The sequence below is a fragment of the Microcaecilia unicolor genome, chromosome 10, assembly GCF_901765095.1.
Source record: "Microcaecilia unicolor chromosome 10, aMicUni1.1, whole genome shotgun sequence".
NCBI classification, from domain to species: domain Eukaryota; kingdom Metazoa; phylum Chordata; class Amphibia; order Gymnophiona; family Siphonopidae; genus Microcaecilia; species Microcaecilia unicolor.
The window spans coordinates 216,960,224-216,982,458 of record NC_044040.1 but is presented as its reverse complement, the minus strand read 5'-3'; the positions used below and the strand labels follow the sequence as shown (position 1 = coordinate 216,982,458).

At 43.4% G+C, this 22,235-nt stretch overlaps 1 protein-coding gene across 1 annotated transcript in view; it reads left to right on the top strand.

Annotated features, from left to right (window-relative positions):
- The window catches only part of DIS3L2 (DIS3 like 3'-5' exoribonuclease 2), a 226,787-nt gene that overhangs the window by 92,054 nt on the left and 112,498 nt on the right, over nucleotides 1-22,235 (top strand). Inside the window, 1 exon segment of the mRNA XM_030216582.1 lies at nucleotides 12,761-12,840. Within this exon segment, the coding sequence (XP_030072442.1) occupies nucleotides 12,761-12,840 (80 nt within the window).

Genomic DNA, 22,235 nt, shown 5'->3' with positions numbered 1-22,235 from the left:
AGTTCCCCAGGATCAAAGTCCACTGCACTAACCACTAGGCTACTCCTCCACTCATTCCACCAATAAGAGCCAACCTCATCAGTGATGTCACAATGGCTTGGCTCACTTCTGATATTGTGATGTCATAAGGGAAAGGGGGAAAGGGAAATGGGACTTGATATACTGCCTTTCTGAGGTTTTTGCAACTACATTCAAAGCGGTTTACATATATTCAGGTACTTATTTTGTACCAGGGGCAATGGAGGGTTAAGTGACTTGTCCAGAGTCACAAGGAGCTGAAGTAGGAATCAAACCCAGTTCCCCAGGGTCAAAGTCTGCTGCACTAATCACTAGGCAACTCCTCCTGATGTTTGTAAAGTGGCCTCAAGGTATGCTTAGGCTGGATTTGAATTTGGCAATGTGCACTTATAAAGGAACGCTATTAAGACCCAGATTTAGCAAAGGGGCAGAAGGGAATGAATAAGAGCAATTTGTCTGCTGAACAAAGTTTGGGAAGAGGGGTGCATGGGGAAACTAGAGAGGGAGGTGGAGTGTTGCAGAGTAAGTGTTCCTTCAGATGAACTTGAGCAGTTGGATTTTTATGTAGAAGTGGACAGGAATCTATCATGGTAATTCAAGGAGTGAGGTAATGATGAGGGGAGGTAAGTTGTGCTTCTGAGTTCTATTGCATTAGCTGCCTGAGGCAGGTTTTAATTAGATTAGAGAGGAAACTAACATCCTGCCTGCTGGATACTATGATATCACTGTGCACTATACACCTTTATTTTCCCAGTTTCTTTGGAAAAACTTTCATAATCAAAGGAGAGTCAGTTGTGCCTGGTATTTTCTGTTTCAGAAATAATACATTTTTCATGATACCCCCCCCCCCCACCTCTTTTCCTGAGATGCAGTTAATTTAGTGGACAGAAAGCAGAATATACTGAGGGAAAAGAAGTTAACATTTTTCTCCTAAAATTCTGTAAAGGAAAAAAAAGATTGCTGATCTACTCCTTAAATCTAACCATCTTCCATTTCTACACTGAAGGTGCATTCAGTGGGTTTACAGTCTAAAGGGTCCGTTTACTAAGAAGCATTATGGCGATAACGTGTATTATTGGCCGGTTAATGTGCATTAATTGACAGTAACGTGTTATTTGCCAACAATGCAGCTTAATGCAAAGCTTTTAGACCATAATACATGCAAATGCATGCAAAGTAGCTCATTATTTTGCAAAATGAATACTGAATCTTGCAGTAAACTTTGCAAACTGTGCCATTCATAGAATGTTTACACCACCTCTAGAGATGTTAACTTTCCTTCAGGAGCAGCCAAAGGGGCTGGTAATGAGGAAAAAAAATGACTCCCTTACCCCTTGATTCCTTAAAAAAAAAAAAAAAAAGTGTGTATCTCTCGAGTTAGGTCTTTCTTTCTTTGAGATGATGCAGCTGGGAATGTATGATGTTTCCAGCTGCAGGAAAACAAACAAAAATTTTTTATCTTAGTTAATGAATTTCATGGTACAATTTCGTGTGGTAAAACGGTGTTTTATTGTGGGTTAGTAAACAGAGGTGTCACATTGTACCTGATCATAGATACCAGTTTTGTGCTTGAGCCACCCCCATTGTCCACGGAGGGGTCATTTTTATTGCGTTTAGCACCCCCATTGGATGTGAAGTGACTCGCCCTATGGCACCAGGAGTGCAAGAGTGAGACATGAGCTGTGAACCCTGGTGTCCCTGGTATTCACTGTGCTGCTGAAGGCTCCTCCATTTCACCTGTTGTCCTGTTTTGCATCTGAGAAGAATCATAAATGCATCCAGGATATTTCCTTCTTTTATTCACCCATCTTCCCCTGTAATGTAGAAGTGGATTTGGTGAGATGTATAACAGCCTTAATTTGAAGCGAGTGTATTGGAAGTTCACTTAGTGTAACTGTTCTGTACACGAGAGGAGGAAGGACAGTGTGTAATAATTGCTTTCTGTTAAGTTGCTGCTCTTGATCTTTTCTGAGTCGATGCTATTCGAACGCGATGAACTGTTCTCTATATTAAATAAAGCCCTGTTTGAGATTCTAGCTGCAACTTGTTCTTGATTGTGTTGGAAGGAGCTCATTGTGACTCGAGATTGTGACAGAGTTGTGCTAAGTTGGAGACATATTCCCTTCCTGATATGTAACCTGACGTTCCTGGAGGAGTGGCCTAGTGGTTAGGGTGGTGGACTTTGGTCCTGAGGAACTGAGTTGGATTCCCACTTCAGGCACAGGCAGCTCCTTGTGACTCTGGGCAAGTCACTTAACCCTCCATTGCCCCATGTAAGCCGCATTGAGCCTGCCATGAGTGGGAAAGCGCGGGGTACAAATGTAACAAAAATAAAAATAAAAAATGATCTCTCTGCCCCTGTAACCAACATGGAACTTTCCGTAGATGTGAGAGGTGGATTGCTCCTCGGTGGCTGTTCTGTGGTTGCCAGCCTAGTTGGTGGAACCCTGTTGCCACCCGTCCTCATCCTTTGGTCTTTTTTTTGCTTTTTCTGCAATATGACATTCCTCATGGCAGACTCTAAGGCACTGCATCAGGAATAATTAGGACCAAAGAGAGAAGACAGTAGTAGATTTGTACTTCATTTGTCACATCATGTTAAAGCAGGAAGCCGGAGGTCTTATTAGCAGTGCCAGGGCTCTTACTACCTTCTCTTCCTTCAATTAAAAAATAAACAAATTTCAGTCAGTAATATACGTTGACAAGAAAATATATGTAAGTTCACTGTTCAAATGTGATGTGGAAAGGGAGGTCTAGTTTCAGTCCATGAGAGGTGGTGCATTCAGGCCTGGGGAAGTAGGGAAATAGCTGCCATCCTCGGTGTTGACTAACATTTGTTGTCAGTGAGGGTGGGCTATGGTGGAGCCACTGCCCTTTCCAGTCTTTGGGTTGGCGAGTGTCTCCTGAGCAGCCAGGATGTCACATCTGGTGGAGAAGAAGGTTGCCATGATTTTTGAGGGAGAAAATGGGCAAATAAAGTGGAAAATATATACATAGAGAGGGCACACTGGCTCGAATGCCAGGGATGCTACAGAGCAAGACTGAGGTACAGTGCTCAGTGCTATCAGCAATATTCATACTATATATACAGTGGTGAATTTTATTGGCCCATAAAGGCTGGAGGATGGAACTGGGTAACCTTATAGAAGTACGATTGCATGATGGCTCCAAAAAAGCACAGGAAAACGGGACAAGCTTGGGACAGGGATGAGAAGAAGGTTGTGAGGTTGGGTAGAAGGACATGGCCAAGAGGAAATCGATATTGGTTTGCATTTGGACATTTTTGCTGGTAATTCTATAACTGGGGATCTTGCGGGGAGCTTATTCTATAAAGAAATATAGGAGCCTGTTGCAAAAGGTGTTTGACTATACCAGCCCAAAACTGGAATGTGTGCACCTAACTTCTTGGGATATATGCGTAACAGACTATTCTGCGCATTACACATGTAAGTCTGAGTCCCCTGTGTGCATTTATCGTGTATTTATCGAACGTGCTCCATTATACTAATCAGTTACATATGGAAGTCTGAGTCCTGTGTGCCCGGGATACACGTGTAGTTAGAGAAGGTGCCGCCATAATTCAAGTTGATCATGCATGACAGTCTGAGTCCTGTGTGCATTTATCGTGTATTTATCGAACGTGCTCCATTATACTAATCAGTTACATATGGAAGTCTGAGTCCTGTGTGCGTGGGATACATGTGTAGTTACAGAAAGTGCACCATTATTCTAATGGATTATGCATGAAATTAACATGTTACTATTACTGCATACTTTAGGGCTAATTTAAAGCTTTTTGCATGTGAAAATCTTGTTTTACGAACTGTGTGACCACGTACGTGTATGAAAAGGCACATGATCTGCACATTGGCATTCCCAGGGGCACCGCTTGTGCGGAGCCGAAGTGGATGTGTTTTAATCTGTAACTATAAATGTGTAAAATAAATGCCCATATTTTACCCCCCCCCCCTTTTTTTATTTTATTTTTTGGAGTAGGTGTACATTTGTGCAGGGGCATTTGCATGCTGTTGGGCTGGTCCTGGCTGCCACACAGAGGCCACATTACTTTTATAAAATAGGATAAATAGATGCACATTTTTGACTTCTCATTTAGGTGTCTTATTAAGCCAGTTATTGCATTTTTGATACACTCTTACTCTCTGGTAGATATTGTTCTAATACCACCTGCAAAGTGATTTTTTAATGAGATCATTCTAAGAAAACAAAAGAATCTTCACTTTTGTGTAGGGCAGGGGTTCTCAGTCTTCATGTTTTCGGGATAATTATACTTGATTATGTGGGAGAGAGATGATTCTCATTACCTTGAAACACTTAGGCCAACCAATTCCTCAGGTGACATTTGTTCAACGGTAGCGATTAAGGATACTGTTGGATTGGGAAGCATTATTTCTTCAGTTTGAAATATTTCATTAACTATAGGTGAGGTTCCAGATGTTTTGAAGATTGCTACGGTCCGATCTTTATTGAAGATAACTCTGGATCCGTCTGTTTTGAATAATTTTCGACCTGTCTCTTCATTAACTATGATGACTAGAATTTTGGAGAAAATAGTTTTAAAACAACTAGAAGAATATTTGGAATCAACACATGTATTCTAGACCCTTTCCAGTATTTTAAAAATGTATTTATTTAGATTTTGCTCACACCTTTTCAGTAGTAGCTCAAGGTGAGTTACATTCAGGTACACTATGGTTTTCAGAGGGCTCATAGTACAGAGTCTTTGTTGGTCTCTACTTTGGATGTCTTGAGACAAGATCTGGATCATGCCTCTTGTTATTTCTTGGTAATCTTGGATTTATCTGCTACGTTTGACACAGTGAACCATGCTATTTGATTAATAGAATGAGAGCTTGTGGAGTCGCAAGCCATGTGTTGTCATGGTTTGTCTCTTTTTTTTGGCTAATTGAAAGTTAGAAGTACGGAGGGGTGATCCGTTTTCACAGAAAAAGGATTTAAAGACTGGTGTCCCGCAGGGTTTATCCCTTTCTCTGGTGTTGTTTAATATCTATTTAATACCATTATGTTGCCTGATGAGCTCCCTTAATATTCACTGTAGGGTTTATGCAGATGACATCTAGTTTTTCTTCCCTTTTGATACGTCAGTTGAGGATGCTATTGTGTGTTTACGATCTATCTTTGTGGTCATAGTGAAATAGTTGAAGGATAACAAGTTGGCCCTAAATGTAGAGAAAATGGAGATTATGATTTTGGGTAGGTAGGGTGAACATCAGATTCAAGAGAAGATTAAACTTTGTGAGAATGAAATTTACCTGACACGAGGTGCGTAATTTGGGGGGTTATTTTAAACCTCTTGTTAGAAAGGTAATTCAGAGTTAGTTTTTCAAATTAGAGATGCTAAGACATTATTCCTGTTGAAGATTTTAAGCTGTTTATTCAAAGTTTGGTAGTGAGTGGTCTGGATTACTGCAATGCCCTGTATCTGGGCTTGGCAACGTTAGGGCTTTGCAGGTTGTTCAGAACTTCAGCACGCCTCATTTCTGGTTTGTCATGCTTTCATCAAATCTCCCCACTGTTGAAGAAGTGTCATTAGTGGAAAAGAGAATCCAGTTTAAAATTTTGCTTCTGATTCACAAAGCACTACAGTCTGATGCTGGTTATTATTTGAGAACTGTGCTTAGGTCGTTAAAATCAGCGGGAACTGGTTTGCTTTCTATTCCAGCTTTACAAAAGATCCATTTTGAAGAGACAAGGGAAAAATCATTTTCAATAGCAGGACCTAGACTCTGGAACTCGTTGCCAGAGCAGATTAGGGTAACAAGGAATATAAGTCAATCTATTTATGGAGGCATTTGTAAATTGATGTATTGAATTTTTATAGTTGGCTAGAGACATTCACTACTATATAAAGGAGATAACAGGATTTGCTTTATTTTTGTTTATTGTTGAGCTGTTTTATGATTATGCATTTTTTGTAATCCACCAATCCAAGTTTTTATGCAGAATATAAATAAACTATAAACTGTGAACTTCTGTATCTGTTTCTTCACCACATTAATTATCCCCATGTACATCTCACACTCAATTCCACCATCTTTAAATAATATTTCTTAGATCCCAGAACAATCAATGACAATGGTCTGCCTGTGATTCTGTTTGTTCCTTCCTCATGCGCTCTGAAAGGAATTCTCCATTCGGTGGCTTAATTCTATCTGCATGATCTTATATTTGTCATCTAGAAGTGTAATGTTGTTCACCTTGGCTCAGTGTTTGTGATAAGTTTCCATTCTCTGTAGCTGGATTCAGACCACTACAGAACTAACACATTTGGAGGCATCACCCTGCGGAAAAATAACTGAAGGAATTAGTGAAAGGTGGCATGAAGTCTCTTTTAAAACGGACTCCTCCCCCTCTCTTCTAAGGTTACTCATAGCCCATGCCTGCCTACCTACCTAGTTTGTATTTTTCTATTTGTGTGGGTGGCCGAAGAAGGGTTAAACTAGAATATGTGCTGTTTTCCTCCCTGGACCTTGCCATTCCTCCTGTCTCCCTGAGAGTGCCTCTTTTGAACTGTACACACACGCACACAACACACACACACAATCTTTTAAAGTTGCGTGGGGTGTTGATGCATGAGAGTGAGGTGTACAGAAAGAAAGTGCATCCTTTTATATGATATACCCCTAGGTGTAAGTCAGACAGTGGAGAGAAAACAAACACACACAAGGCAGTTTGCAATTGTATTAAAAAAAGTTCTTTATTCCATTAACCGAGGACCTGAAATGGGCCGTGTTTCGGTCTAAAGGCCTGCATCAGGAGTCCAAAACATCTGAGACGTTAAGTTCAATATTTGATGTTCTTGAAGCAAACTCTATATAACTGCTAATTTCACGTAACAGTGTCAAAGGAACATAAAACGATGAGTCTGAAGATTGGAGGAATAGCTTGGCGGTTAGAGCAGCGGACCTTGATCCTGGGGAATTGGGTTCAATTCCCGCTGCAGCTCCTTGTGACTCCGGGCAAGTTACTTAACCCTCCATTGCCCCTGGTACAAATAAGTATCTGTATTTCCTATGTGAACCACAGAAAAGGCGGTATATCAAGTCTCATTTCCTTTTCCCTTATAGTCATGTAGAGTTGAATTTGGCACCGGCCCAGCTAGGTGCTGCCAATGTTCAGACTCATTGTGTGTTCCTTTGACACTGATATGTGAAATTAGCAGTTGAGTTTTCTTCAAGAACATCAAATATTGAACAACGTCTCGGATGTTTTGGACTCCTGATGCAGGCCTTGAGACCGAAACACGGCCTGTTTCAGGTGTCACTAGAGGGCTGGGCTGTAAGCCTGCTTTAGAAAGCACATAGGGACCTATGTTGCTGTTGTAAAACATATGATAGAAGAAGGGGGTAAAATCCAAAAATCTTCCAACTCAGTCCTTTGTACAAATATGCTAAGTCGCTTAATACCGATGTAGCTACACTGATTGAAATTATGAATAGCTGTCATAAAAGAAGCACATGTTTGGGGATTCTGTAGGCTAAGAGACGTGGGCTGGCAGAAAATTACTAAATAAGTTATTCTGGACAGGTTTCTAGGGAATGAGTTGTACCTCTTATTTGGCTCTTCGGTTTCTGCCAGACTGACTACCAATGCAAAAACCATGCCAAGATGAAATATATTATTTTTGATAGTTATAAAAATAACAATATTGAAGATGCAAAGTAAGTTACAAATATATATCTGTGCACTACAAAAATATAGATTATTACACCGATAGATCTATATAAATAAAGATATATGATCACACCAGTAATATCCTAAGGAGATTATGATAAATTATACCAATAATACATCTATCTATCTATCTATCTATCTATCTATCTATCTATCTATCTATCTATCTATCTATCTATCTATCTATCTATCTATCTATCTATCTATCTATCTATCTATCTATCTATCTATCTATCGTAGATTACATACTCTTGACAGCAAGTTATCCTACTGACCACAAATCGTGAGAAACTAGTCCTTCACAGACAAAAACCTTAGACTAACTATACACTGAAGTATAGTTAATAAATCCTGCTTCTCTTACCCTGAAGTCCATAATGCAGTGGGGTGAAGAATCGAATTCCTCTGTTGCGACTCTAGCAGAATTCTCTGCGAGTCTCTCAGTCCAGAAATAAAATCCAAAGTCTTTTTACTCTGTATACTGATTACACAGCCTTTTGGGTATGGCCTCAGTGCTGTGGCAGAACTGACCTTGTCGGCTTTTATCACTACTACTACTTAACATTTCTAGAGCGCTACTAGGGTTACGCAGCGCTGTACAGTTTAACAATGAATTCAGTTCACTGTTGTGTGTAGGAAAATCAGTCTCTCTAGTTAGTCTGAGAGCGATCTAGTCACCAGCAAGTGTTCTACATATGTAACATAGTAAATGATGACAGATAAAGACCTGAACTGTCCATCCAGTCTGCCCAACAAGATAAACTCATTTTACATGGTATGTGATACTTTATATGTATATCCGAATTCTGTTGTTCTACTTCTGCCCTTCTCTCTTCTTCAGTCCAAATTTGACATCCCTTTTGCTCAGGTGATAGCTAATCACAAAAGTGTACTTTTGTCCAGCAGAATTCATGGTGGACAATGCAAGGTCTTGTGATAGCAGCAAAGATACTTTTTATCAGTCACAAGTCGAATGGTAGCAAACTCCCTCTTGATTCGCATATGCTTCTGGAGCCATTGTCTCCGTGAAGTAAGCTCCTCTGTGCTTCCCAGGAGGTAACTGGACGCTAGTTAGCAGTAACAACGTGTCCTTGGATGAAGTCATCATGGGTATGCCAAGCAGTAATTTTCCTTTGCAGAAAACTGGTTTCTAATGGTTTCTGATGTTTTCAGGCCACAGGCTGTAGAATCCAGTTGGTAAAAGATGGTTCAGGCTTAGCAGGCCTCAGACCAGCAAAGGTGAGATAGCAGGAAAGTACGTCTACAATTCTTAGAGGGTAATTTTTATAATGGGCTCCTGATTTGTACAGAGGGAGGTACGTAAATTGCACTACTTTTCAAAGGGAAAATATACACGTTTTTTTCCTTTCAGAAATTGTACAGCCTGCGAGCAGAAAATCCGTGCAGGCAGTTACACTGTTTAGTGTCCTCAACATTTCATCTCATTTTACACACTTAGAGGTGTGTTCTATCAAGTATGTGTGTCATACCTGCTTGCCCACCCTCCCACTGCAAATTCTTACCTGCTTGCCCATCCCTCAGTGCAGATTCTTACCTGTTCACCCATCCCCTCGCTGCCAGTTCTTACCCACTTGCCCATTCCCCCGCTGCCGGTTCATAGCTGCTTGTTCGTCCCCTGCTACTGAATCTTGCCTGCTCACCCATCCCCTCCTGCTGCGTTTGACCATCCCCTCGCTGCCAGTTCTTGCCCATCCTCCAGCTGCCGGTTCATACCTACTTGCCCATTCCCCCGCTGCCGGTTCATACCCTCTCACCTCTCTCCCTGCAGCCGGTTCATAGTTGCTCGTTCGTCCCCTGCTACTGAATCTTGCCTGCTCGCCCATCCCCCTGCTGCCGAGTCTTACCTGCTCGCCCATCCCCCCACTGCCGAGTCTTACCTACTCACCAATCCCCCAATATTTAGGAGCTTACTTATCTCCCCACTCTCTCGATGATTCTTTGAGTCTTAGCCTCCCTCCCCCCTGCCAATTTGTACCTGAACATGCATAAAGTTAATTCTGCCTCAGAGCAGGTGTAACTTTGGCTCCTTTGGGATAATGATTTCGTGAAGGCAGTTAGTTGTTATGCTGTCTCTATACAAGAATGCATAAAAATAAATAAAATAGATCCGTCTCTGTGCCTTGACCACCTCGGTGCCCTTTCCTTCCCCATATGCTGCTCAGCAGAAAACGACCGCCCTTAATTTTATTAAATGGCTTTCTTGCCATTCCCTTTTCCCTCTGGAAGCTGTGCCCTCATGAAGAGGTCATCGCACATACCAGGACCTGATTGGTGCTTTTGTGATTCAGTGAGTCACTCCCTCAGGAATCAGCCTAATGAATTAAGAAATAGCTAAATAGCTTTATATAACAAATCCTAATTGATACAGAATAATGATTACTGCTGGGAGCAGGCCTGGAAATGGATGGAGATGCGGTATAAGTAGCCTTTTAGAAAAGCTGTGTCTGGAACCAGTAGTGGAGGAGTGGCCTAGTGGTTAGAGTGGTGGACTCTGGTCCTGGGGAACTGAGTTCCATTCCCACTTCAGGCACAGGCAGCTCCTTGTGACTCTGGGCAAGTCACTTAACCCTCCATTGCCCCATGTAAGCCGCATTGAGCCTGCCATGAGTGGGAAAGCGCAGGGTACAAATGTAACAAAAATAAAATAGATACTATTGGAGATTCTACATGGAATGTTGCTACTACTGGAGATTCTACATGGAATGTTGCTACTATTGGAGATTCTACATGGAATGTTGCTACTATTGGGGTTTCTACATGGAATGTTGCTACTATTGGAGATTCTACATGGAATGTTGCTACTATTGGAGATTCTACATGGAATGTTGCTATTCCACTAGCAACATTCCATGTAGAAGGCTGCGCAGGCTTCTGTTTCTGTGAGTCTGATGTCAGATTCACAAAAGCAGAAGCCTGCGCGGCCACATTGGTGACCTGCAAGGGCCGACTTCTACATGGAATGTTGCTAGTGGAATAGCAACATTCCATGTAGAATCTGAAATAGTAGCAACAGTGGAGGAGTGGCCTAGTGGTTCGGGTGGTGGACTTTGATCCTGGGGAACTGAGGAAGTGAGTTCGATTCCCACTTCAGGCACAGGCAGCTCCTTGTGACTCTGGGCAAGTCACTTAACCCTCCATTGCCCCATGTAAGCCGCATTGAGCCTGCCATGAGTGGGAAAGCGCAGGGTACAGATGTAACAAAAATAAAATAGATACTATTGGAGATTCTACATGGAATGTTGCTACTATTGGAGATTCTACATGGAATGTTGCTATTCCACTAGCAACATTCCATGTAGATGACTGCGCAGGCTTCTGTTTCTGTGAGTCTGACGACGTGCAGGATGTCAGACTCACAGAAGCAGAAGCCTGCGCGGCCACATTGGTGATCTGCAAGGGCCGACTTCTACATGGAATGTTGCTAGTGGAATAGCAACATTCCATGTAGAATCTCAAATAGTAGCAACAGTGGAGGAGTGGCCTAGTGGTTCGGGTGGTGGACTTTGATCCTGGGGAACTGAGGAAGTGACTTCGATTCCCACTGCAGGCACAGGCAGCTCCTTGTGACTCTGGGCAAGTCACTTAACCCTCCATTGCCCCATGTAAGCCGCATTGAGCCTGCCATGAGTGGGAAAGCGCAGGGTACAAATGTAACAAAAATAAAATAGATACTATTGGAGATTCTACATGGAATGTTGCTACTATTGGAGATTCTACATGGAATGTTGCTATTCCACTAGCAACATTCCATGTAGAAGGCTGCGCAGGCTTCTGTTTCTGTGAGTCTGATGTCAGATTCACAAAAGCAGAAGCCTGCGCGGCCACATTGGTGACCTGCAAGGGCCGACTTCTACATGGAATGTTGCTAGTGGAATAGCAACATTCCATGTAGAATCTGAAATAGTAGCAACAGTGGAGGAGTGGCCTAGTGGTTCGGGTGGTGGACTTTGATCCTGGGGAACTGAGGAAGTGAGTTCGATTCCCACTTCAGGCACAGGCAGCTCCTTGTGACTCTGGGCAAGTCACTTAACCCTCCATTGCCCCATGTAAGCCGCATTGAGCCTGCCATGAGTGGGAAAGCGCAGGGTACAGATGTAACAAAAATAAAATAGATACTATTGGAGATTCTACATGGAATGTTGCTACTATTGGAGATTCTACATGGAATGTTGCTATTCCACTAGCAACATTCCATGTAGAAGCCTGCGCGGCCACATTGGTGATCTGCAAGGGCCGACTTCTACATGGAATGTTGCTAGTGGAATAGCAACATTCCATGTAGAATCTGAAATAGTAGCAACAGTGGAGGAGTGGCCTAGTGGTTCGGGTGGTGGACTTTGGTCCTGGGGAACTGAGTTCAATTCCCACTTCAGGCACAGGCAGCTCCTTGTGACTCTGGGCAAGTCACTTAACCCTCCATTGCCCCATGTAAGCCGCATTGAGCCTGCCATGAGTGGGAAAGCGCAGGGTACAAATGTAACAACAACAAAAAAAAAGTATTGTGGCCTTTTTCTGTGTAACATGAAAGCAGACAAAGCACATTGCTCCTTTGTGATTTTGAGAACTGCATCGTTATTTTAACAGCTTTAACATTTGTTAATCCAGTTGGTGATGCAGATACACTTGTATTTCGCACTCAGGTGCTGGAAAGCAGGAGTGCAGGGGATGAAGCCTGTATGTTCATATAGAGGCCTAAGATGAGCAGCCCATGCAGTTGCAAAGTGTGTGATCCCTTCCACCGCCTGTGTTCTCTAGCTGACGTTAAAAATAAAGCGTGAATGCCGTAGGTATCCCCTGCACATCGTGCATCGTACTGGCTGTTTCTGCAAGCAGTATTCCTGCTGGTCTTTTTTTTTTTCAGTAAGAAAAAGCAGCTTTCTTCCTTCGTATCTTCCTCACTGGCGCTCTAGATTTTACAGGTTAGAATTCTGAATTATCAGGGTGTGTATTAGTGGCGCTAATGAGAGATTAGAAACTTAAGCAGTTCTTTTTCCTTCTTTTTCCACAGAAAGGAGTGCATTTTTACCATTGACCCAGCGACTGCCAGAGACCTGGATGATGCTTTGTCCTGCAAACTTCTTCCTGACGGTAAACACACACACACGCACTTTCTCTCATTTCACTGGAGGGTGGGAAAATTTCATTCATGCACCTTCACGCATTTCACTGGAGGTGAGGATAGGGATGGGGGAATTTCCTTTCTGATGGTAAGCCTGAATGTTAATTGCATTGGCATCTAATCTATGAAGTACTTTATGGGGTAACTTGTAAAATATTTTTTTTGCGCATAAACAGGCTTTTATAAATCACCCCACTGTGTTTGTTAAAGTACATTGAGTGACAAAACAGCGAGCCACATGTAGTTTTCCAGGGAGTGAAAGGTGGATTATTTGCAATACTGCTTTCTCTATCTGGCCTGAGCGTTGTACCGCTGTTTCGTGTTAACGATTGGGGTTTTTCCTAGCAAGTATACCAGTAATGCTCTCTTTTCCTAAAATGCAACAGTGTGTGCGTGTGAGAAGACATTGGTTTGTCTGGTTATTTGTCTGTCATTGTAACTGTTAATAGCAAAAAAAAACCTCAAAAGGCCTTTAGTAATCATTACGCACGATGCTAATGAGAGGAAACTAGAAGATATTTTTATGCTTGACGAGTTTTCAGATACGTAATTGGAACTCACATGGTGGAAGAAAAGTCTCGAGGTTTCTTCTTTATCTAGTTCAATGCTTATCAAACGTTTTGTGGCCACGACCCCATTATTGTGGCCAAGAAAGCATGCAATCCGTGAGGCCTTGCCTTTCCATTCATACTGCTACTCTCAGCTGCCCTACAGTGTCACAGCCGATGCTGATGTCATTAGGTCCATACAAGTGTAATTATAGCCAATGAGGTGCTTTTTTTCCCCCCTGCTCATCCAGGTTGTTACCACAAATGCGAGTTAGCGATTCCATTTGGAGAAGTCATGATCTAGATGTATTTAGCTGTATCTCTGGTTTGATGGCGACTGGATGCATTGTTTCTTCTCATGAGAAATGCAGCCCATGTTTCCTAGATGTGTGGAAATAACCTCTCAGAAACTTTGCATTTCCAGATGGCTGTGGAGCATGTCCTCTCCTGAAAAGTTTTTTCATTTATTTCTTCCTACCTGATTCACCTCTCAGGATTGACATCTTGCATTTTCTTCTTTGTCGTATGTAGAAGAGTTACTTCATTAATCTTTGTTGGGTTCTCTGAGGGATGTAGCCTCCTTCAATGCCCACATGACAGAAGAGTAATCCTTGGCTCTCCTTTGGCTGGAGTTATACCTTTTTACTTCCAGCCCTGACACTGAGCTCCATTTCACTACCAGCAGGCTATCCCAAGTGGCCCTGACATTTGTGGGAGCTTTATTTTCATATTTAAAAACTCTTCTTTCTGAAATGAGATTTGTAATTGATCTTGCAGTCCCAGGTCGAGAAGTATTTGAAGTGGAAATTGTGTACATTTTGTTCCAGACTGAGGGGTTGCTGTGGAAAACTATCATGGGCCACAGCTCATGGTTAACGAGAGCTCAGCGTGCACATTAGTGGGCGAACAATACAGAAATGAGTTCATCACAATGGACATCAGCACACAGCTTAATTCTAGTCGCCGTATCTCAAAAAAAGATATAGCAGAATTAGAAAAGGTTCAAAGAAGAGCGACCAAAATGATAGAGAGGATGGAACTGCTCCCATATGAGGGAAGACTAAAGAGGGTAGAGCTCTTCAGCTGAGGGGGAGGGGGGTATGATTGAGGTCTACAAAATCTTGAGAGGTGTAGAATGGGTAAAAGTGAATCGATTTTTCACTCGTTCAAAAAGTACAAAAATTAGAGGACACTCCATGAAGTTACTTGGAAATACTTTTAAAATAAATAGGATAAAGTATTTTTTCACTCAAAGAATAGTTAAAATTTGGAACTCATTGCTGGAGGATGTGGTAAAAGTGGTTACCATATCTGGGTTTAAAAAAGGTTTGGACAAGTTCCTGGAGGAAAAGTCCATAGTCTGTTATTGAGATGGAGATGGGGGAAGCCACTGCTTGCCCTGGGATTCGTATTATGGAATGGTGCTACTAATTGGGTTTCTGTCAGGTACTTGTGACCTGGATTGACCTTCTAGAAGCAGGATACAAGGCTAGATGGACCATTGGTCTGACCCAGTATGGCATGTTCTTATAATAAAATAAATGATATAACAGAATGGAGACATGAGCTGTATCAGCTGATACGATGAGAGAGATTGGACGTAAAGCTGGGGTCCCTGAGGTCTTCGAGGACATTTCAACAAGTGTGGTCCCCAAATTGGGATAGATTTCCACATAGATCGTGTAGTCTTCTGCTGAACTTGTGATGCTGTAACACTGGGATTGTGGAGGTGGGAGGATGTTGCTTTGGTTTTCCCCATATGTTTTCACCAGGTACCACTGTGAAGGAACAACACGGTGTGTTTCATAGGTTGCTGATTGTGAGCAATTGGTTTTGACTGGAGGGTTTCATGGGGTTACGGGCAGGGCCGGCTTTAGGGGCAAGCAAACAGGGCAGCTGGTCTGGGCCCCACAGCTCCAGGGGGCCCCCGTGGGCCAGCATGTCCTGCCCTTCTCTTTACCCCTGTCTGATGTCTCCCTCACCTTCCCACTCTAGCTTAAAAATATATTTTTTCTGAGCAAAGGTTTCCGGCCCGAGAGCAATTGAGAAACATGCTGACTTTGGTGAAATTCGGCTTCCTCAGCACTCTTTCTCTGCCATTGCAGTCTGCAGCGGGGGGGAGGGCGAGTAGGTAAGAACCGGCAGCAGGGGGATGGGCAAGTGGGTAAGAACCGGCAGTGGGGGGATGGTTGAGCGCAGGAGGAGTGGATGGGCGAGTGGGTAAGAAACATTTTTAAGCTAGACCAGGAAGGTGAGGGAGATGTCAGACCAGGGTGGAGAGAAGGGGAAGACATGCAGTCCATGGGGGTTGCCCAGGAGCAGCTGTTTTTGAACTAAACTGGGTGTGGAGGTAGGGTTCAAAGAGAGTGGGAGATGGCGGAACGAGGGTGTTTGGGGGAGGCGAAAGGGAAGAAATATTGGGCTTGGAGACAGAAGAGAGGGAGAGAGATGGTGGACAGAATGGAGGGAGGCAAGAGAAAGGGAGAGACATTGGACCTGGGGTGGGGAGGGAGGGGGACAGAGATACTGGATGGGAGGGTAGTTGGGAAGAGAAAAGGAGAGATTGTGGACCTGGGGTGGTGCAGAGGGAGGGAGAGAAGCTGAATGGGAGGGCATTCTGGAAGAAAGAAGCTGGAACTGGGGATGGGAGTGAGGGAAGAGAGTGGGAGAAATGTTGAGTCTAGGGGTGGAAGGGAGGGACAGATGCTGAACAATGGGATTGAGGGAGGAAAGAGATGCTACATCAAGGGATGAGGGAAGAAGAACAGAAAAGAGAGAGTAATGTTGAACTATGGGGTGGGGAGAGAGAGGAGGCGAGATGGACCCATGGGGGGGGGGGGGGGGAAGAAATGGGAGAGAGAGATGCTAGGGGCTGGAGGGAAAGGGAGATATCAGGCAATGAGATTGGGGTTGTTTCAGATGTTTCATGTTTAGGATTGGTGTTACCATCTATGTCTGTGTGAATATTCCCTTATCTCTTGTTTGTCCTGTTTGTCTGTCCTAATTAGATTGTAAGCTCTGTTGAACAGGGACTGTCTCTTCATGTTCAAGTGTACAATGCTGTGTATGTCTAGTAGAGTTATAGAAATGATAAGTAGTAGTAGTAGGGTGGGCTATAAGAGTGGAGAGAGGAGAGGAGATTCTGGAAATGGTTGAACCATGTGGGAGAGGTTAAAAGGGGGGTGGCAAGAAGATGAGTGAGAGGAGATTAGTGAGTACAGAGGTAGAAATGTGATAATGGGGAGTAGATGGAAGGAAGTAGGAGGCTGGGAAAGGAGTGAGATGGGAAATGAGAGAGGGACTGAGAGGAGATGGAAAATTGATAGGTGCTAAAAAATAAAAAAAAAAGAAGGGTGAGAAAGAGAATGAAATTTGAGTGGAAAGAGGCAGAAAAGGAAAAAAGGGAGGAAATAGCTGAAAAGGAAAAAAATTAATGTTAGAGATGGGTGTAGTGAGGTAATGGAACAAAAGAGGAGAAAAGAAAAACGGGCAGCAGACACTGCAAAGAGAATTAGCAGAAGACAGACAAGAAAGCAGAAAAGAGAAACTGGGACCAAGATGATGGAAAAGCAAAATGTCCAGAAAACAAAGGTAGAAAATGTGTTTTATTTTGAATTTATTAACTGGAATATGTTAGCTTTGGGATAGGCACATTACAAATGGTTATTGTATTCTGTGGCACGGCTGATTTGAGGGAGGGAGGGGGCTTGAGCCCAAAATAGGTGGGCACCAATTTTTTTCCCTACCAGAATTCAAAATATAAATACTTGAGCTGGCGGAGACCCCCCCAGGCCCCACCAACTGAAACCTCCTCCTCCAGCCTGGCAGCCAGAAATCTCCAAGCTCTGCAGTTGGTGGCAATATCCCCAAATTGCCACTGCCCCCCCACCCCATCACCACGCATGTTCAGATTTCATGAATGTGTGAAAGATGAGCAGGTGTTTGGGGGGGGGGGGGACAGCAGCTCTGAAATACTACTTTTAGCTACAGGGCTTGGACACTTCTGGTCGCTGGACCTGAGGAGGGGAAGGAGGTGGTCATCAGCTGGTGAGCCTTGGGGAGCCCCACCAACCACAGCAAAGGAGATGTTAATTTGGGGGGATCTAAGTCCTCTCCCCTCTCTTCTTCGTGGTTATGCCACTGATTGTGTTCTCCAGTGTTGCAGTAGTTGCCGAGTTTAACTTCTTAGCATTCCCAGTTCTGTTTTGGTGTTCTGTATTTGGTGAAGGTCTGCCTGTGTTTTGTGTGTGAAGAAGTCATTTAAGGTTGTTTAATGTTTGGTAGTAATGATGGATAGGGAAATCGAGGGAGGGGGCAGGGAAGAGAGGGTACTGTGGGCCCCCTCCTTTTCTGTCCTGGGCCCCAGCATGTCTTAACACCAGCCCTGGTTTCGTGGGATTGTATTAAAGTACCACTCAGTTTAGACTATGTTATATGCTGTTCTTCTGTGGTTTCCAATAAAGGAAAATTATTTTTAAAAAATGGTAACTAGGTTATTAGCTACAGTATTCTGCCCTGATATAGAGAAGTATATAGAAGATTTTAAGGTGAGCCAAACGCAGCAAATATACCATCAGGTCTTGCTTACTCTCTGTATCAGGGCAGAAAATCTAATGGCACCCCCTAGACACCCAACTCCACTCTCATCAACATTGCTCTCAATTCTCTCCCCAAATAGCCTTGGTGCCTGGTGTCACCCCCGACTCCCAAACCAATAGCAGCACCCCTCAAGCTCTGTAAGTCCTGGACCCCCTAGATTTCCCCCACTCCCTGGTGTGCCTTCAAGAAGCAGGAGCAATGCACACTCATTCGTGCCTCTGTGCCGCCATCTTAGAAAATGGTGGCACCTGACCCCGCACCGTGCATTCTTTGTGGGGCTCAGTCTGCCAAAGACTACCAAATAAGGGAAAAATTCCGTATTTGGTAGAATGACCCTTCACAAATGCACCACATGGGGTTAGGCAGGCCATTTTCCAAGATGGTGGCGCAGAACCAGGAACAAGTGTGCTTTGCTCCTGCTTTGTGAAGGTGTACTGGGGGGGGTAGGGGTGAGGGGTGCTGCTAGACACCAGGGCTATTGGTTTGGGGGTTGAAGGGAGGGGATTCACTAGGGCTATAGGTGGGAGAGAGGGGAGAGTGGGTGCCACTAGACTTCAGGGTTATAGGGTGGGGGTGGGGTGCCACTAAACATAAGGGCTTATTGGTTTTAATGGATCAAGGGGGATTGGGGTGGGAGATCTGGGAATTTTTATTTTTTGGGGGAGGGTGGAGATGACCCCTTACTCTGCAGCATGTATTTTTAAAATGTCTCCCTTCCTGTCACTGAGTAAGGCAGTCACCAGTCACACACTGACAGGAAGAGGGCCGTTTTCCACTGGATGGCAGATTACTGCTGCGGTGGTCCTGGTTTGTTTTTCCTGACAGTGCACACTTATTAACAGGTCAGTAATTTTGCGTGCTCATTGATAACTGCATCTCATTGGTAAATTGTTGTTTTGTGGTCAGCAGCTCTAATGTTCGGCTTTTTGCCTTCTAAACTATACTGTATTGGGAAAAGTGAATAACCCGCACTATTTGCAGTGGTCCTGAGCGTGTTTAGCCCACCTACATTGCAGTCAGTGTTTTAAAAAACAGAAACCGTGCATATTGTTTCCTTTCAACCATTTACACCCACACAGTGCAGATATTAACAGGGTCATTTCCTAAAGGTTAATGCAGGCAGATATTAGCAGGTGGTAACCATTAGTAAATGAACCTTTTCCAACCACAAGAAAATTGTAGAACCGGAGGACATGAAATAAAGCTGAAGGGAGGAAAATTTAAAAGCAGCATCATGTAAAAGGTGATGGTTGCTTTGAATGACCTCCCGCTAGAAGTAATAGGGACAAGATCAGTAAAGGACTTCAAAAAGGCACTGGGTAAACACAGAGGGGAAGAGGGGAGGCTTTTTTGGAGTTCGGGACTGCTCTGAAGGAACAACCTAAGGGGTTCCAGTGTGGAGGTCCAGGGGATTAAGGGGTGGGTCTAGGTATGTGGTACTTTGTTTATATTTTTCTATTATTTTTTTCTTGGCCTGTACTGTTTGGTGTTATTGTATCCGATTGCTCTTGGCTTAATAAAGAGAATTTTATAATAATGGAGCTATTTATATATGATCTATAGCTGCTTTAGGCTGTTAATGGGAAGTGATGTCACTACAGTTTCACCAGATGTGTGATGTCACTCAACTGGTGAGCTGCCAGCAGTGATATCACCATTGGCAGTTATCCAGATGTGTGACATCAGTATGGCAGTGTGGGCAGCCTTCCAGACATGACATTAATCGAGGCAGCAGACCAGATATCCGCCCTTTTCCCACACTCTTCTGCAGTGGTATCTGCTGTGACTGCTCTGTTGGGGTTTGGCTCAGGGCTGAAAAGGGCTGCATGAAATATTTGATATTTTGTTAACAAGTAGAACAGGTGTGAACCGAGATTTCTCAGACATAGTGTTCCTGAACGCTCATTCAGTATTCACATGGAGGAGAAATACACTGCCCTAAAGATTGCAGTGGGGTAGAGTGGAGGGACCTGTGTTAACGAGGTAAATAGAGAATAACAGAAAGGCCACATTTTCCTGTGATGCTGGGTGAGATGAAATCTTTCTGACGCCCTGCTTTTTCTGTGGGGGTTTGATTGTAACCAGCAGGCTGGAAGTATTGTCCGAGAGAATTTTGGGAACTGGCCTGATCAGCAGCATATGCTGAGAATGTCAGAAACGATGACGTACTTGTAAAATAATCCTTTAACGAGAGAGCTGGTTTTTAGCATTTAATCCAACTAATTCTGTTGAACCCAGAGCTTCCCAAACCTAGGGGTCCTGTAGCCAGTCAGATTTTCAGCTTATCCACAATGAATAACCATGAAACTAATTTTCACAAACCAGTCTCCGGTGTGGGAAAACGTGTCTCGTACATATTCCTGGGGTGTGTGGTGAAGTCTGACGAGCTGAGGGCTCCCCAGGACGAGTTTGGGAAGGCCTGATTTAACCCCTAGTGGTTGTGGCAGTAAGCTTTGTCTTCGGACGTTTTTGCACATCGGTGAATATCTTCTGTTGGCTAATGCTTCCAAAATATATTCATGTTTGTTTGTTAATAATTTTCTCTACCGCTTAACTTACGCAGAACACATCGGTTTACAATTAAATGAAAATATCATAATAGAAAAGAACCTAAAACAAGCACATTAGCATAAGATATACCAATAGATCTACCAATAAGAAACAGAGTCAGGTCGTCGAGATCATACCTAAACCTACACTACCCAAATTGCAAAGGACTGAAATACAAAACAACTTACGCAGCCGGCTTCTCCTACATAAGCGCACAACTATGGAATGGCCTCGCAAAAGCTGTGAAAACAATCCATGACCACCTGAACTTCAGGAAATCACTAAAAACCAACCTCTTCAAAAAGGCCCAGCCCAACGATCCTATGTAAACCTCTTCACCCAAAACACAGCATGCCTAATGATCGTACTGGACAACACACAATCTTCATCCCTTCCGACCCTCCACATATACCTCATTCGATCACTATACACCCTTGTATTTGCTATCAACCGACTTGACGTCCACCATGACGGTATTTTGTAAGCCATATTGAGCCTGCTAATATGTGGGAAAATTCGGGATACAAATGTTACAAATAAATAAAAACTAAAAACAAATAACCACAAACAAACCAGACCGAGACCACAGACTTCCAGAACCCTGTACTAAAATGTGCCTTTTTAATAAATTTGGGCAGTGTCAGCCAGTGGTCCATCTAGCCCAGTACCTTGTTTCCAACAGTGGTACCTGGCAGAAAGCAGAAAATAGTTCCACAAAAATGGGGGAAAAAAGAGCCTACGTGCAGTACCCACTGAAGGAGTAACCATCCGACCCTCCTTCAGAGATTTCAGCATCCTCCCAAGAATGTACGCAATAGTCATACATTATGCACCAGAACCAACAAATGCCTGGCCAGTAATAGCATTTCATTCTCCAGTTGCCTGAATCAGAAACACCTATAGTGGGGGTCTTTTATTAATACTGTGCACAGGCATAAAGTGAATAAGCAAATGGAAAGGAAACTGCCAGCTCATGACCCTGAATATAAACATCTTTCCCTAGAGAAATCCATCTAAAGTGCTGTACACCAGGTACCAATAGGCTCTGCAGATCTGTGCTGATAGCAAGCAAAAATAAAGGTTTGTACTGAATTGGTGTGAACTAGCTTTTCTCAGCTGGGGTTTCAGGTCCTGTGAGAGAGAAAGAGAAGCAGATGGCTTCAGTACGAACCTTGTGCCCTGCACACAGAGTGCTGATGCTGGGCATGTAACTCGAGTCTGTGTGCAGGGCTGCTTGGTTTGTTTGACTTTCTTCCCTCCAGCCATGAAAGGTCTGTAGCAGCTTCCTGCCTACGTACTGCACCACATGTGGTTTTACTGAACAGTCAGAAGCTACCAGCAGATCCAGGCTTGGCGAAGTCGAGTTTCAATGATCAGTGGCAGAGGAAATCTGTACTTCTAAGTTGGCAAGAAGGAAAAGAGCAGAGCACAGGCTTAAAGGTCTTGCAATTACCTCATCCTGATTGTGGCCTGGACTTGTTGCAGTTCTTGGCTTGTGTATTATTCATTTTTGAAAGAGAACTTAAGACTCATAGTTCAGAAGGTTTAATGTCCAGCCAGGTGAAATACTCTCCTTCTTGAGCTTTAATGTAGAAGTTGAAGCAGATGTTGACCTGCCTTTCATATATGTACCTGATCCTCCTTGGTGGATTCGCTGTCTGCTGCAG